Here is an 18,442-nt window from a genome sequence, read left to right as displayed (position 1 = left end):
AGACACCACGTTTGGAATAGAGAGCATCAGATTGTGCTCTGTACAGATCACTGATGTGCAGTCTAAATAAAAGCACATGCTGTAGATAAATATTTTGTGGCAGTGTTGCTTTTTTTGTTTTAATTATACAAATATCATCGTTCATTTTTAAAGTTTAAATGTAGAAACTGATTTTATATTACAAAATATAATTTATTTATTTACAGTTTTCCCCTGGGTATATAATTATCTACTGTAAGGGAATTTAGCATATACAAATATAATAACCTGATTTCTACATGGGTAACTTGCATATGTTTTTTTGGTGTTTTAATTTATACGTTTTTAATTGACCAGCCAATACTTTTGGGTTAAAGAATTGGAGCAGTTAGATTACTGAGGTATGAAATGATCCATGCAAATGCCAAATAAACAATACCAGATCAGTAATGACCTCTCATTAGTATTGTTATTGTCAGCCTTGTCTTCTTGTAAGTGTGGGGCTGATGTGGTATCAACCACACAGAGAAAGACAGACAAAGGAGATAGCCCGGGGGCATTGAACCTGAAGAACTCCAGTAATTTGATTAGCTGATTGATGCATCATTTTACTGAGTTACTGTAGAATGTTTTAATTTTAAGCATAAGCTCAGAAAATGAACACATAAGACTGTGCGTGTGGGCAATATGCTGACAAAATTTGATAAAATGTCCCCATAAAGATAAGAGGTCCTGAAAAATCTACATTGTGGGGGCCTCCCCACTTTGTAAAGCACCTTTTAAGAACTAAATATGACTGCAGTCTTGCTGGAGTTAGAAATTAAATAAAAATATAGTGAGAGTCAATGAGAAGTCCCCACAAATATAGGAATGGAAACGTGTGTGTGTGTGTGTGTGTGTGTGTGTGTGATATTCAGGATGTTTCGTACTTTTACAACCCTTTGTCAGATAAAATTCCAGAAAGCACATCACAGAGTTTGTTTTTTATGCAGCTTGTGTATTATGTGGTGGTTGGACAAAATAGAAACACATTTGTGGAAATTGTCTATCCCTCGCAAAAGTATTTAGCTTTTTCAGCTGTTCTAGAGAGGGTTTATTATTGGACTAACCAATAGAGAATAAGAGAATATTTTTAAACTAGGCAAAAAAAAGTCTATTAATAGGGTCCAGTGTGTGTGTGTGTGTGTGTGTGTGTGTGTATTCTCTAACTACCCCATGGTAGTTAATTCAGGATGTTGCTACCTGATTTTTCCCTTTGTTGTGTAGACCAGCAGAGCACTAGAGCCCATTATAAAAGCAGTGTAAAGATGTGTTTCTAGAAGTAGTAAAAGCCTGGGATAAAACTGAAGAAATTGATTTTATAGTGTGTAGTTGGTTAAATTTTGATTGGAGGCATCTGTGTTCTTAAGTTAGTACAAAAAGTCTCAGTTCCAGGTAGGTCTGTTTTGACAGCTGCAGGGAAAGGTTAGCCTCCCTAACCGGTCATGAAAGGAAAGGAAGATATTGGAAGAAACCTGAATGGTGCTGTTCTTGCATACAAAGACACTGGATAAGATTTTGAGAGTAACTAACAAGCCTACTGACAGTGCTTGCCTGCAGGGTCAACTCCCATTAACACTAAAGCATGTAAAAAAAAAGTAATTGGAAATTACTAAAATAGCACAACCAAACAATGGATTAGTTTAGTTTATTTTTGTTTAATTAATTTTAGACTAAAAATGAACAAATAGATGGATATTTTCACGTCAGTTTTGCTGTAAACTGAATGGACCCCTATGGTCTGGGTGTGCTTTGATAATTACACAACTGTGTTATCAGATATCCCATGGAAATACACACTGTAGAACTATAATCCTTGGTATTATTGTATAAAAAATACTAACTGCTATAGTTAATTAAAAAAAAAAAAAAAAAAAAAAAAAAAACAATATGAGGATAAGGGAATCCAGATCTCTCTCTCTAACTCTCTCTCTCCTCTCTCTCTTTCATTTCTTCATTGCACTTTCACCAAGAGGCTTTTATCTCCCCCTTAATCCCACCGTTTCTGTCAGGACATAATCTCTTTCTCAAATTTACATTTTAATTACAAGGCCTGCTGAACTCAGTAAAATCAATAATGTCAGCATTGGGCAGCCTAACTTTCAGCCGCTGGCTCGGCCTCTCTATTTCCTGCTATTGATTTATCTCTTTAACACCCTTAACTTTATTACTTCAGACAAATAGGTGCTATTTTGGTCAATTTGAAAAAAAAAAAATAAAGGATTTGGGGTATTTTGCGATCCCTTCCAGAGCTACTGTGCTGTGGCAAAGTGAATCAATGTGATTTAGTGTACTAAAGGTTACTGTACAGAGAAGCAAGAGGGGACAAGGTTAGAGGGGAGAGGGAGAGGGAGAGAGGGAGAGGTTAGGGTTGCTGCCTCACAGCACCAGGGTTCGAATCTGGCCTAGGGGGTCTGTCTGTGTGGAGTTTGCTTGTTCTCCCCGTGTTCGCGTGGGTTTTCTCCGGGTACTCTGGTTTCCTCCCGCAGTCCAAACACATGCTGGTCAGGTTGATTGGTCACTCTAAATTGCCCTCTGTGCGGGTGTGCCCTGTGATGGACTGGCGTCCCATCCAGGGTGTAGTTCTGCCTTGCGCCCTGTGTATGCCGGGTTAGGCTCCAGCTCACTGAGATCCTGTAAATGATTAAGCGGTTATCGTTGATGGATGGATGGATGGAGATATATTTGTATATTTAAGTGATGACCACAACTGGAGTTATGCATCCCGAACCATAGGCAAGGGTGCTAACGAAAGTCAAGGTCATCTGCCACACGGTAGAGCCCGCATAGAGAGGACACTATCGCTATTAGAAAACGATTTATTTATTTATTTTCTCTTTTAAAAAAAACTTTAAAACCTATATTTACCTTGAATTTCTGATATTTCGCCAGGTAACGTTCCACTGAGGAAAATAGTCCCTAACATAATTTGAATATAAAAACGACATACACGTATAGAATATGTTATTATTATTTTTAAAATTATTATTATTGCTAACATATTTAACCTCTGTTACGTTACTTAGGGAGCATTGATGGACAGCAATCTTCAAGTCATGCTACAAAATTTTCAGTTGGATTTAGGTCGGGGCTCTGACTGGGCCACTCAAGGACATTTACCTTTTTGTTCCTTAGCCACTCCAGTGTAGCTTTGGCTGTGTCATTTGGTTCATTGTCATGCTGAAAGGTGAACTTCTGTCCCAGTTTCAGCTTTCTTGCAGAGGGCAGCAGGTTTTCCTCAAGGACTTCTCTGTACTTTGCTCCATTCATTTTTCTTTCTATCCTGACAAGTGCCCCAGTCCCTGCCAATGAGAAACATCCCCATAAAATGATGCTGCCACCACTATGCTTCACAGCAGGGATGGTGTTCTTTGGGTGATGCGCTGTGTTGGGTTTGCGCCAAACAACGCTTTGCATTTAGGCCAAAAAGTTCCATTTTAGTTTCGCCAGACCACAAAACTTTTTGCCACATAGCTTCAAAATCTCCTGCGTGTCTTTTTGCATATTTCAAAACGGGATTTAATGAGGGCTTTCTTGAGTAATGGCTTCCTTCTTGCCACCCTACCATACAGGCCAGATTTGTGGAGTGCTTGGGATATTGTTGTCACATGCACACTTTGACCAGTCTTGGCCATAAAAGTCTGTAGCTCTTGCAAAGTTGCCATTGGCCTCTTGGTAGCCTCCTGTCTTGCTCAGTCTCCTTCTTGCTCGGTCATACAGTTTGGAGGGACAGTCTGATCTAGGCAGGGTCTTGGTGGTGCCATACATCTTCCACTCCTTAATAATCGTTGCTCCAAGGGACATTCAAGACGTTTGATATATTTTTATACCCATCCCCTGATCTGTGCCTTTCAAAAACTTTGTCCCTGAGTTCTTTTGAAAGCACCTTGGTGCTCATGGTTGAGTCTTTGAAATGCACTACACAGCAGAGGGAACCCTACAGAAACTGCTGAATCTATTCTGAAATTATGTGAATCACTAGAATTTAACACAGGTGGAAACCGCTTAACTTGGTGTGTGATTTTGAAGGCAATTGGTTACACCTGAGCTAATTTAGGATTGCTGTTACAAGGGGGGTGGACACTTATCCAACCAAGCTATTTTAGTTTTTATTTTTAATTAATTTTTTACAAATTTCAAGAATATTTTTTTACTCAGAACTTTTGGGGTAGAATGTGTAGATAAATGAAAAAAAAAAAATAAAAAAAAAATACTATTTTAATGCATTTTAATTCCAGACTATAAGGCAACAAAAGGTGAAAATTTTGAAAGGGGGTATAGACTTTCTGTAGGCACTGTGTGTGTGTGTGTGTGTGTGTATATATATATATATATATATATATATATATATATATATATATATATATATATATATATATATATATAGTGGGTAAAATGTTGGAATCATATAATGAGTGAAACATTACCCCACATTTCATATATGATGGTTTATGACAGGCCATTAGTTATGGTTTTTATTCCACTAAACACCAGTTACCTTTGCCAGGTTAATTGGAGTTTTGGGCAGTGTTAGATTTATAACATGTCCTCATTTCTTTGTAAGTGGTGTTTACCAGGTAGGCAGCCAGCTTGCTTCAGAATACTACATTGACTCTTATCTGAGCTGAATTAACAGCAGCGCAGGTGCAAACCAACCACAACTAAAATAAGCCTCAATGAAAAGGAAAAGCATTTAATCCTGCCACTTAAATAGGAAACAAGCTGCTTTGAGACACGTTAGAACTTTCAGCAATGGCTTGGCTGGGAGAAAGAGACGTCTCAAAATAGGTAGAGAAAATGAAAAGACGTAAAGTGAGAAGGTCTTGTTTTCTAAAATAAGGTGCAAAGTGGAGGGGGTGGGCTGCTGCTGCTTCTTCTTTTTTTTCTTCTTCTAACTGAGAAGGGACTGAGACATTGTCACTTAGAATTTGTTATGTGATCTGTACAATATAAAGAAGGCAGCTTGGCATAATGCTTTGCTTGGATCTTGGTTTCAAAACACAGCTTAGACATGGACTTAGTGTGTGACCCTGGGGTTGAGCCATTGTAGCTCCTTGAGCCCACCCAGGTGAGACAGTGAGTTCAGAACATGACTGACAAAAGCAGTGCTTGTGATTGAGGAGATCATGATGACAATGATGATGATGTGATGATATGTTTTATTTCTCCATAATCATACATTTCCGAGATTAACACGTGTTGAATAAGAGTAATAACCTTTTAGCTGAAAGTTTATATATATAGGTTCTGTGTGTTCTTTTTCTGTGTGTTTTTCAGCCGGTAAACAGCTTAGCTGTCCGGTTTATTAGAATAGGTTCCAGTGTTTGTTTAGTTAGTGCTCGTGTAGAGCTAAGTTTTTGTTTTCTGTTTTGTTTATTTTGCTATAGTAAAAATCTTGGCATGCAACGCTTTCAAAAATCTCCATCTCTGTGTCTGTGTCAGTACTTTAAAAGGGTGAAACAAACCCGAGCCGCAAGGCTTGTGCGTGTGCGTGTGTGTGTGTGTGTGTGTGTATGTATGTATGTATGTATATATATATATATATATATATGTGTATATGTATATATATATATATATATATATATATATATATATATATATATATATATATATATATATATATATATATGTTCATTATGTTGACACTAAGATATATTTTATGATAACTGAGAGACATTTTAACAGAAATAATAAAACATTTATGCATTTTATTAGGAATAAAAAATTGGAGACATAACAGCATGTAACCCTGTACTTATGCAAGTTAAAAAGATGTTGTGTGTGTGTGTGTCACTGTAGGTCCAATAGCTATTAGAAACATGTTACTCGACCACCAGTCTTCAGGGCCCAGATCTCCGCAGAAATCCAGGCTGATGGTTGATGGAATTTCCTGTCTGGTTCACAGCAGTGCATTAGCGTGCCTGCAGTGTTACAGGTTAATGATCTTTCACCTGCAGCCGACACCTGTCTGCCGGCTCGCTGCAGTGCAGTATTGGCAGGTTAAACCAGGGGATTGATTAGCCTACACTCCTGCTCTGAGTGAGTACACAGGATTGGGAAGGAGTGTGTAATGCGTGTGTCGTCAAGAGGAGAGGGAAACCCTCCGTTACAAAGCAATGCCTAGATAGGAAATACTACAACTGCGGCTACTTAGTTTAAAGCAAGTAAATAAATAATTATAAGAATATTAGGCTGTAAAAAAAAAAGAAATAAAAATTCCCCCTCTTAGCTTTTTAACACAATTACTGCTTCCCTTTGTATTATATTTACATTGAACAAAAATATAAATGCAACATTTTCAAAGGCTTTACTGAGTTACAATTCATATAAGGAAATCAGTCAATTGAAATAAATTCATTAGGCCCTAATCTATGGATTTCACATGACTGAGAATACAGATATGCATCTGTTGGTCACAGATCCCTTAAAAAAAAAAAAAAAAATTAGGGACATGGATCAGAAAACCTTTCAGTATCTGGTGTGACCACCATTTGCCTCATGCAGCGCAACACATCTCCTTCGCATAGAGTTGATCAGGCTGTTGATTGTGGCCTGTGGAATGTTGTCCCACTCCTCTTCAATGGCTGTGTGAAGTTGCTGCATATTGGCGGGAAATGGAACATGCTGTCATACACGTCTATCCAGAGCATCCCAAACGTGCTCAATGGGTGACATGTCTGGTGAGTATGCAGGCCATGGAAGAACTGGGACATTTTCAGCTTCCAGTAATTGTGTACAGATCCTTGCGACATGGGGCCGTGCATTATCATGCTGAAACATGAGGTGATGGCGGTGGATGAACGGCACGACAATGGGCCTCATGATCTCATCACGGTCTCTCTGTGCATTCAAATTGCCATCGATACAATGCAATTGTGTTCATTGTCCGTAGCTTATGCCTGCCCATACCATAACCACACCGCCACCATGGGGCACTCTGTTCACAACGTTGACATCAGCAAACTGCTCGCCCACACGACGCCATACACGCTGTCTGCCGTCTGCCCGGTACAGTTGAAACCGGGATTCATCCATGAAGAACACACTTCTCCAGCGTGCCAGTGGCCATCGAAGGAGAGCTTTTGCCCACTAAAGTCGGTTACGACGCCGAACTGCATTCAGGTCAAGACCCTGGTGAGGACGACGAGCACGCAGGTGAGCTTCCCTGAGACGGTTTCTGACAGTTTGTGCAGAAATTTTTCGGTTGTGCAAACCCACAGTTTCATCAGCTGTCCGGGTGGCTGGTCTCAGACGATCCCACAGGTGAAGAAGCCGCTTGTGGAGGTCCTGGGCTGGCGTGGCACGTGGTCTGCGGTTGTGAGGCTGGTTGGACGTACTCCCAAATTCTCTAAACTGACATCGGAGGCGGCTTACGGTAGAGAAATGAACATTCAATTCTCTGTCAACAGCTCTGGTGGACATTCCTGCAGTCAGCATGCCAATTGCACGCTCCCTCAAAACTTGAGACATCTGAGGCATTGTGTTGTGTGACAAAACAGCACATTTTAGAGTGGCCTTTTTATTGTCCCCAGCACAAGGTTCACCTGTGTAATGATCATGCTGTTTAATCAGCTTCTTGATATGCTACACCTGTCAGGTGGATGGATTATCTTGGCAAAGGAGAAATGCTCACTAACAGGGATAAACAAGCTTTTTGTGTGTATGGAAAATTTCTTGGATCTTTTATTATTCATGAAACATGGGACCAACACTTTACATGTTGTGTTTATATTTTTGTTCAGTGTAGAGTCTTGTTCTTGTATGCAGGTATTTCAGGTAATACCTAAATATACACTGCTGGTTCCTGGTTGCTCGCTGTAGGTCTGATTGGTTCTTTAATATCGGAGGAGCTGCAACTGATTCGGCAGATTAAAGGGACAAGGGATAATAGGGTTAGTGCTAATATAGGTCACAGATACATTTTATAAACTTGGTTAGCGCTCTCATTCATAGAAGGACACAGTTACACCCTAACACCTTTTGTTTTCTGCTTGCTTTCTTAGCCACATTGATATATGTCTTGCTGAGCAGGAGTTCCCTGTTGATGCAACATGCCCTTCTGGGTGAATGGTCCTTATAATACCTTGTGGCCCCTGGAGCGTTAAAACTTGTATAGCTTCAGGAAGCAGTCTTGGTATGAATTTAGTGAATACCAGAGTAGGAAGAGCTGCAGTAGTATAGCTGGAATCATTTCCCATTTTAACTTGTTTGCAGAATAATTTACTTCACCTCTAAAATCTTTTTTTTTTTTTTAAAGTCATTACGAGTTTTCTGCACACTCCCAGTTCTCAGTCCTTAAGCCTTGCGTCTTACTGGATCTTCTTTGTGGTTGTTTTCTTTTAGGCCTGGATCCTGACCCGGCCCCTAAGCCAGAAATGTTAAAAAGAGAGAGGCCGGTGAGGCCAGCTGTCCCTCACCACCCTCCCAGACCAAAGAGGAGTGTGAATGATGAGGATCTGGATCCGACCTGCGCTGCAGCCACGCTCAGACTCCTGAAACGCAGGCTGCAGTCTGCCCAGTCCACCAGGTAATCCAGCGGTCTCGGAGCTGCAGTCTGTCCAGTCCACCAGGTAATCCAGCGGGCTCGGAGCTGCAGTCTGCCCAGTCCACCAGGTAATCCAGCGGGCTCGGAGCTGCAGTCTGCCCAGTCCACCAGGTAATCCAGCGGGCTCGGAGCTGCAGTCTGCCCAGTCCACCAGGTAATCCAGCGGGCTCGGAGCTGCAGTCTGCCCAGTCCACCAGGTAATCCAGCGGGCTCGGAGCTGCAGTCTGCCCAGTCCACCAGGTAATCCAGCGGGCTCGGAGCTGCAGTCTGCCCAGTCCACCAGGTAATCCAGCGGGCTCGGAGCTGCAGTCTGCCCAGTCCACCAGGTAATCCAGCGGGCTCGGAGCTGCAGTCTGCCCAGTCCACCAGGTAATCCAGCGGGCTCGGAGCTGCTGTACTAGCCTGACCCCTGTGGGCCCCCGCACCTGTGCAAACACATGCCTTTTTTAATTAGCTGTTTTGGCAGCTTTGGAAATGATCTGTTCTCTTAAGATGGTAATCAAGAGACTTGCAGAAGAGAGTCAATTATCTAAACTAATTGGGACCAAAACTTGTTCGCATAGTCGATCAGGTATTAATAACCATTACTGTACCTTTTATAATGTATAATGTTAACATATACAAGTGCAGATGAACCTGTTTTTTTATCGCCTCACTTAATGTCATGCCCAGTTTTATTATCAAGTTTTTTCAAAAACCACTCTTCCTGTCATCTCACAAACCTGCTTATTGTCACGTTTTGTGCAGCCTGTCAAATTCTGCTTTTTTTCTCTCACTCGTAATGTGCTGTCATAGGAAAAAGTCACCTGTACAGCTAATAGTTTCAACACAGGCTTGTGAAGCAAGACGGAATATATTAAATTGTATGGAGGTCTGCGCCTTTAATACAGAGAAATACCTGTTATTTTTTGTAGTCCATTCAGTTACAAATCTTGGCCTCAAAGCATCAATAGTGGATGTGCACTGAAATAATAAATAATGTTTCTGTTTCACTCATTCCTCATTTGTCAGGCTTATTTTTTGTCAAATGTTTAGAATAAGATCAGTATACAGCCAGTGGATTGATAAAAAGGCCTGCTCTGACAAGTGTTATATCCCTTTGAGAGTCACAGCTCACATGTTTGTAAAGTGCTTTATCCACTCCACTAATATTTGCCTACTGCACCATGTTGAACACCCCCCCCCCAGCATTGTGCAATTACACCGCAGTCTCTCAAATGTGGATACATCATTTCATCTTATTCAGTGGAAGATTCTTCTTTTTTTATATTAAATGCTATTAATTTATGAATACATAAACAATACTTAAATCCCTACAATAAAGTTGAATTCTTTACCTTAAAACTCTGAAGAAACTGCAACATCTTTACAATGTGAAATAAAAACAATGCCAATACCTATAGCCTCTTAGACAAGTTATATAGTACATATTACATTTCAATAAAATTGAAAAAAATGCTATGGAAAAACAACGCTAGATGTCATTCTATTAGAAAAAGTACACTATAGTTTGGAGGGAATTAAAAGAAAGCAATACTTTGGTCAGATGCAATAAATACTTATCAGATACTGATATGTAATACACAGCGGTGGATTCTAATTCTAACAGCAGTGGATCCAAGCCAATGTGAGTGTTAGGCATGTGCGAGAGGTTAATGAAACTAGAACAGCAATTGTGCACCATGTTATCCGCTATTGATTTTTTTGTAATCTCTCCACAGCGTGCCTGAAAGCTCAGAGTCAGCAGCCTGCGCCGCACGTGAGCCCGGCAGCAGCGTGGGAGGCAAGCTGCAGGAGGAGCAGGAAGCCCAGGCTCCCATTATGCCATTCGGACTCGACCTGTACTACTGGGGACAGGACCAGCCCGCTGCTGGCAAAATAATCAAGTATGTTCAGTGCTGCTGGAAGCGATCCCCTGCAGCTTGTCAGGTTAAGATGCTGCTCGTAATAGAAGAGTCGCAGGTGAAAGATAGTTAACCTGTAACCCCCACTCCGCAGACAAGCTAATGTACTGCTGCGTGCCAGACAGGAAATTCAAAGAGACCTGCCATCAGCCTGGATTACTGCAGAGATCTGGGCCCTGAAGCCTGGTGACAGGGCAGCATGCTTTGAGGAGGTAGTGGAAGTACAAGCCCCCTGTGATGTTCCTCCACTTGCATGTCGTTTACACCTGATCGTATCGCATTTATTAACTTTTGCAGGTTTATAAGCCTGTCCGAAGATGTAATTCAACGTTGATGCACAGTTTGATTTATTTATGCTGTTCTAATTGATCTTAACATGCTGCTTGTATAATTGAGCTTTACAGGGGAGCTTGTGCAATTCTTAAAATTGAAAACATGCTGCTCAAAATGGTCTAGAGGGTATTTTAAAACAGATACCAAACTGCTTTTGTCCAGTAAACCTCCACATTTCTGCTACATGCAGTTGTAGTTTTTTAAGGCAATTGAAATATGGTTCCTTTTAGTACAAAAAAAAAATATTACAACCACCAGAGGGCACTGTGCACTGTATGGAAAAAAGAAAGGCTAACTTCACTGGCATTATACAGATTGCACCAAATATGAAACAAGCAGGTGAGAAGATTCTTACTCCAACACTCTTGGTTTGCTTTTCAGTTGTCATTGTAAAAAAGTTGAATTACTCTTTTGGAAGAGCTGAGCAGTCTGAACATGTGTGTAGAATACTACACAGTTTTTTTTTTTTTTTTTTTTTTCATAAAATCAATGTGAAATAAAGTTGAAACAGATTTACAGTTTGACCTAAAACCATGTTGAGGCATTGGTTGAATTATGGCCTAGAGGAAGGGGGTGGGGGGGTGGGTTTGGCCCCCTTTTAATGAGCCACACCACGACCAGCAGCTAATTTGAGACCCGCGATCCAGTCCCAGCTCCTCTTCTCTTTATTTCCTTTTCATTGAACAAGGTCGAGCTCCCTGCATCAGTTCTGGGTCCCTCACGAGGTGGAGGAGGAGGTGGAGAATCCAGAGCTGTCTGCCCTGGTGAAGTCTCGGTACATCACCTTCGCAGGGAAGTTTGAACCCGTCAAACACAAGTGCAGAGCACCATTGCCAAACGGGGCTCTTTGTGAACGTCAGGACCGAGTCAAGGTTTGTGCACACAGCAGAGATTCGACAATGGGGGGGGGAGTGTGTCAAGACATTAATTGAAACTTTTTATGAGAATGTAAATTTAGTTTTGATTATTCCTTTCAAACTGTTGCTCTCAGAGGAATCCTAAACCATGCATATTTTCCGATTTAATTTCTTACCTGTTTCGTGTACTCATTTGTGTAATCTCCACCCTTCTCTATTGTTTGTGCTCAGGTCATTCTTACCCCAGGGGATATAGTTAAGTGGTGCAAGCTTTAGAATTTTGCATACGTAGTATCGAGCTGGAGAACGGACTGTCCGATTTGAATTAAGTGTCTCATGCTGTATTTTTACATGTAACTGCTCAGCCAGTTTAGATCAGAAACACATTTTCTATCACCGCTTTTTAGGACAATCTGACTGCATCATGTAGATACACAGCTTAGCTCTAATTTTGAACTTTGTTTTGTTTTTTGACTGTTGACATCTGATTAAGAAAGCGACATGACATTCAGTAGCTGTGTGTCGGGTTGAACTTACTGGATCTGAGATGGATGCCTGTTGGTTGCGTGGAATGTAATGTGTGTTTGTTTTCTTGAATTAGTGTCCGTTCCACGGACTGATTATCCCTCGGGATGAGCTGGGAAACCCGACTAACCCTGAGGATGCAGCCAGGCTGGAGAGGGAGAAGAGGAACAAGCAGCAAGAGCAGCCAGGTGAGCTTCTAAAACGGGCTGGTGGATACAAAACCACTGATAGTGGGAGTAGATGGAAATCTGAACCAGAATCTAGTCAGGAGAACTCCATATGTATACGTTTGTACATACTGTGAACCAGCCACCAGAAGGGACTGACCATATTTGCTGCTGAGAACCGCCAGGTGCTTATTAGTAGATGCTTGTTATCCTGCTTATTAGATGTTATGTTGCCTGTATATTTCAGCAAAACACTTTTTAAAGAAAATAATTAAATACAAATTTTAAAAAATACAAATGGGGTTGTTTTAATGATCCTAGTCTGTTATAGACGTATTTTCACTGTTTACATTGTATTTAGTGCAGTTGATAATAGGGTGGTAGTCAGTAGTTTCTCAGGTTTAGAGTTAAAGAGCAGTGAAATTAGATCATTAAAACAGAACCGTTTTCTAATGGCAGTAAGGCTGTCTGCGTTGGGCTGTACAGTCTGGTAATGCCCTTATACATGCATTGAGCCAGAATGGTTTCAAGAACATCTCGCTGCCAGACACTGGACCTATCAGAAACCGTATATTGAGTGGAATTAATGAAAGTTCGGTACAACGAAATATATTAGCCTTGCTGCTGTGCTTACTGGGATTTTGATTACAAAACAAATCCCAAATCCTCTTTTCTGAAGTGATCTCCCCTACAAGAGAATTGGTAAATATGCCTTACTGAGAGTGTCCTGTTTTTTGTGTAGAGCTGCCTGTATACACACGCGTATCTCGTTCTAAATGGCACTTCAGTACAGTATTAGTACTTCAGTTTTGAAGTGACAGCGCAGGTCCCCAGTAAAAGCTGAATGTATCACTGGCAGCTTACTGGATTTAGTGGAAATGTTTCCAGCGCTCTGATCCTATTTTATGTGTTATTACCAAAAAAAAACGTAAAAAAAAAAAAGTAGTTTAGTCTGTGAAATGATGAACTGATGAAACAACATAATAACAGGATAATCTGTTGCCTGTGTCCCTTCGCCAATAGTTTGCACAAAGAGCAAATGAAGTGCCTATTTTTCTGTGTCAGTCTAGCGCTGTATTTGGTTTTTCTGCCTTTAGTGACTTGTTAACAAACAGGTACTAGGACAAGCAAACGAAGGGAGGCCGCTGCCCAGTCAGTTGTGAAATAGCATCTTTTTACTAACTATGGTATTGATTCCCCGCCTTCCCTTGCAAACAGTGTCATTTTCTCTTCACTGCCGCTAAAGTCAGTGACAATGTATGAAGAGCTTTAAGGGCCAATCAGGGCTCAAAAAGCAGGCTCTTTCTTGGCACTCTATTGATTTTTCTCAAAGGCTTTTAAATTGCTCCTTCATTTTGCTCAAATGCTCATTTCATCTCTACCAGCTGCTGGTATTTGTTTTCTTTTCCTTGCTGCCCAAACAATTGTCCTATTCCCTGCTGCCTCTAAACTGTAACGCCTTCTTATTACTGGAAGGTAAAGTGTTTAGACACCGTTTTCCTTTGATAGGGGATTACTTCACTGCTTCCACGTTCTGACCCATGCCTCCTTTTGCTATTTCATCTCTGCAATAAATGAACTGAGGTTGTACTTCGCAAACTTTGTGCTGTTGGGATTACTTAGAAGCGAATCAAACTTTTAACAAAAGGTTCTTAATGATCTTTATTACTTTCCTTTAAACCCCTTTCTGACGTGTGCCCCTAGTTACACAGTCAGTTAAATGCAAAAATGTGCTCAGGCTCCCTGGTCCATGAGTAATACCCCTGTCACTAATATGTTCTTGTGAGGCTATAATTCCATAGAGTGTCTCTCATGACACTATAAAAAAATAGTGTCAGAGAAGTAGACATTTACAGTTTCTACATCAAATCCTATACTGGCAACCATTCAGTATTGCCTGTTAAACCTCAGTGCGGTTTGAGCTTGCTTTCGTATAAATAGTCATTTACTCTCCCAGAATTTGCACATCTACAGTCCCTGAATATGCACGCCAGCGTAACAGGAGTCTCTACCCACATCAGTGTAAATGAGACAATGCATCCCCCTGTAAACTCAATGCATCTCAAGGGGGTTTTTTATGCTTGTGAAAAAAAATTTCAACAACTGAATAAAAAATGCGAATGGTGTCAAGAAGGATTAAAGGTCTAAACTGAGAGTCGGGGTATTTTGTTTCAGGTTGTCTTTACATTTGCGTACCTAAAGACAATCCATTCGTCTTTTTGACGTTCTGGGAGAGAAAGCCCTGTGTGCCTGCACAGGTAATGTCTTGTGTGGTGCGTGGTCTTGTCACTCCGATATTGCTGTGTCTCACTGTATTCATGATATAACGCTGGAGTTTTAATGCAGAGTTGCTCAGCAGTGGCATGTTATCTTTAATCTTCCTACTTAATAACATAGTGAGCCTGTGTTGCAGTGAGGTGCCCTGTCCCCAGCTTTACCTATTGAATAAATGCAGAAACGAGCCTCTTCTTCCATTCCGGCAGACTGGCGGGACCCGGAGCTGATGAGGGAGATTGAAGCCGCCACTGGGGTGGATCTGGGCTCCTCCAAGAGCTTCGGGAAAGGGAAGGGGCCAAAGGGCAAAGGCAAGAAGAAGAAGTACCCTAACCTCACTGACCTCAAGCAGAACTCTAACACAGCCCGGTCGAGGCTAGAGAAGAAAGTATTCAGCAAGTAAGACATTCGCATGACAATTTAATAAGATATCAACCAATTAACATTTCTCATGCATGTTCTTTTTTTTTTTCTTGTGACTGTGTTTTCATGTCATTGTTTTGATGGGTTTATACAGTACGACTGGGAGGAGAGCCAGAAAGAAGAGGTGTGGGTCAGCCCTAGGACTGCATTTTATTTATGGCCCTGCTATCCTTTATAGCTGATTTAAAAAGTACCAAAAATAACAAACTGTGGTTCAGTTGTGTAATGCTAACAGCATAACGTGTCAAAGTAGCTGTTTTGATTTAGTTTTTTTTTTGGTTCTTTTTTAAATGTGCTATAAGGATAAACGTGCAATAATTCACTTTAAATCATCGAATCTAGAAATGTAATTTACTTTTTTAAGTTATATTTTCTTAGTCCAGTACCACTGGCCTGCCCTCAAGTCAGAAGTTAGCCCCCAGATTTAGTCTGGAGTTTAAAGCTGCATGGATCCCAATAAGAAGATTAATAGAAAAAAAGCATGTGAATTGTAATTGGATGTTAACATTTCTGAGTTGCCTTAGTTTGCCCTCGCTAAATGTGCAATATACTGTTTTCCTGTATGTTTGTATGTAGAGAAAATATGATTTATTATAAAAGAACACCATATTGTGATGAGAGCTGTGTCAAACATTCATTTTATTATTATTATTATTATTATTATTATTATTATTATTATTATTATTTAATAGTGGTTGATATGTAGCAAAGAAATAATTAAAAAAGTATGTAAAACAACTCCATTATTGTACCAGTACATTGGTACTGATCTGTATAAGACCTGTTCCATACCACACCCTAAATATCATACCCATTTGAATCATAAAGTACAGTGTCCCATGAACAAGCACTGGGTGCTTCAGACTAATAAATTCAAAATGTAGAAATCTCTAGACAGCTGTTAACACATCACCTAAGTCAAAAAAGTAAGTTACACAGAAAGTCTTCTAAATCTAGCTCATTCAAACAGGCGGGACTGGCCGACAGCCTTTTAAGCAAGGACTAAACATTTTAAATCAAAGCGATGTGTACAAGCCTTCATCGTTGAGCTGATCTGCACGTTCCCTTAATGTCTGCCTTTAACTGAATGTACAGTATTAAGCTTTTAAACATTTCAAAGGTTACTCACTTCAAAACAACAATGCTTTGCAGTTTAATAAAGACAATAGGAAAGTTGATAAGCCTCCTACACTTTTAAACTGCTAAAAAAAAAAAAAAAAAAAAAAGGCTTCACATTTACAAGTAATAAAACACTGCCTGTTTCAGTCAATAAAGAATGGAGGAAGACTTGGGCCCAGGAGCTAAGGTGGGAATCGCAGTTCATTTACGACACCTGGGCGCTAATGCCAGGGCAGCACAGTGGGACACGTCAAGGCCACGAAGCTAGTGCTGAAGGTTCACCTCTTCCACACAAATTAGATCATACTTGAACTGCGCCTCTGCCTTGGCTTTTCTTAATTTAACAGGTCTGGAGCTCGGGGGAGCCTACTAACTGCCCCTCTGTGCTGGCAGGATATAGATTTTTTTTTTTTCCTTTAGTGTAGTTGCTGCAGGAAAAATCCATGTTCAAGCACTTGTACTTAAAACTGCAATTTTTATTTAATTTAGGGTTTTTCCAGGCAGCCATTTTTCTGCTGCCATGCCATTTCGAGGCTAACAATAGAGCGAGGCAGCGGTTTAACAGGAGATAAAACACAGCAGTTTAAACAAGACTATAATGAATATAACTCACATGTGGGCTGTTAGCAAGATGTCTTGAAAACTCCACTGCTGCTTAAATGATAACAGAATTACATTTTGGCAGAAGAAAACGGGGAAATAAACGCTCATCTTATGTGTTGCGTGTCGTTTTTATTTTATTTTAAATTTCCCTTAATTCACAGTTGTGTTTTGGATTTCTTGATAGGTAGCAGTTTTATTTGTATTTTTACATGAACAAAACACGGCAAGGCTTCTGTTTTGAGTTGTTGTTGCGAATAAATCACGTTGGTCTTTAGTATGAAGTAGGTGAGGGTGGGTTGAAAGGTCACTGTACCATGCGATTTATTTGGAAAGTCCTCTGAAAATACGATTATTCAGACACAGATCCTGTCAGAAAGGTTGTGATACAGAAGAAAAAGATTCAAATTTCGTAATGGAGTAACAGAACGCTGAGCTACTCGGAATAATAGAAAAAATCATAACATAATGTACAGAAAAGGTAAAAAATTTTTTTAAAAAAATAAATAATAATAATAATAATAATACATGTCATTTGAACCTACTTGCCTATTCGTTTAAATACAGTTTGGTATTGTGAAAGGGATCTGGACTGTTGGTGTTATTGGTTTATTTAACTATCTGGGAAGTTTCATCAATACCAACATTTGAGTTTATTGACTTAAAAAATAACCTGCATCCATTGAGCCATAGTGTATCTTTTTGGTTGTTTATATAACACAGCTACAACAAAGAGCTTGTACCAGGCTGGGCAGCCCATATCAGGTGCTGCAACACAGAAGGTTTTCTGGAGTTTAAGAAGCTCCAGTAACAAGTTGACCTCACTCTCTGAATTTCTTTTGCAGAGGTTCAGTGAAACGTGTGACAGAAGCAATGAATCGAATCGACAAAAAGAAGCATGACAAGTTTGCAAACCAGTTTAACTATGCCTTGAATTAACATGCAGACGAGATGCCCCTCTTTCAAGCTGAACTGAAGCAGTTCCTTTAATGGGTTAAACTGAAAAATACCCAGGCAGCTGCACTCTACTGTACTCTACTGTTTCTTGTCTTGTATCATTGCTATTTATTATAATGTACAGTTAATTGTCTTTTTTGATCATAGCAATTGTGTATTTTAGTGTTGCAAGCTTGTAACTTTTAATATTTTAATGAATTGAATAATTTAGTTTCCATTGTAAAATATCTGAAGGCGGTGTTATGAAGTCAGGTTTTGTATTCTCTTTGTATTACTTTTACACAATGGGAATCTATTAATTGCAGTGCCACTGGTCTTTTACACAAATGTGCATAGCCAAACAATAAATGTTTCTGTTCTGAAGGTACTGTAATTACAAATAGAGACTAGTGTTGTTTTTTTTTTTGTTTTTTTTTTAAAGGTTAGGTTGTTAGATGTATTGATGTGCTCAAATATTTTTTTTAAATTGTATACTGTATATACCTTTTATATGTCTGACTTTAAAATGTCACATTGTTATATTATTTGGGTGTTTTTCATGTGTTATTGTATTACTCAGTACTGGAATTCTATTGGAAGCTCTGTGTCACATCACAATTGGTGGGGATGTCAAAATATCTAATTATGATACAGCAATTCCAAGAAACAGAGCATATTACTGACCATCAGCTAGAATTAGAATTGGAATGCCAGTCAATTCCAGAGAAAGCTAGATAAAAT

At 39.9% G+C, this 18,442-nt stretch overlaps 1 protein-coding gene across 1 annotated transcript in view; it reads left to right on the top strand.

Moving 5' to 3' along the window:
- uvssa (UV-stimulated scaffold protein A) overlaps positions 1–18,190 on the top strand; it is a 39,503-nt gene extending 21,313 nt beyond the window's left edge. The window contains exons 9-14 of the mRNA XM_041268437.1: positions 8,362–8,545; positions 10,285–10,449; positions 11,489–11,672; positions 12,259–12,370; positions 14,833–15,022; positions 17,611–18,190. Coding sequence (XP_041124371.1) covers positions 8,362–8,545; positions 10,285–10,449; positions 11,489–11,672; positions 12,259–12,370; positions 14,833–15,022; positions 17,611–17,704 — 929 coding nt within the window. The 3' untranslated portion in view covers positions 17,705–18,190. The remainder of the gene's footprint in view (positions 1–8,361; positions 8,546–10,284; positions 10,450–11,488; positions 11,673–12,258; positions 12,371–14,832; positions 15,023–17,610) is intronic.
- The last annotated feature ends 252 nt before the right edge of the window (positions 18,191–18,442 follow it).

This window comes from Polyodon spathula, chromosome 1, assembly GCF_017654505.1.
Source record: "Polyodon spathula isolate WHYD16114869_AA chromosome 1, ASM1765450v1, whole genome shotgun sequence".
Taxonomy (NCBI): Eukaryota; Metazoa; Chordata; class Actinopteri; order Acipenseriformes; family Polyodontidae; genus Polyodon; species Polyodon spathula.
Note: the sequence above shows the minus strand (reverse complement) of the source record. Positions and strands in the feature narration are given on the sequence as shown.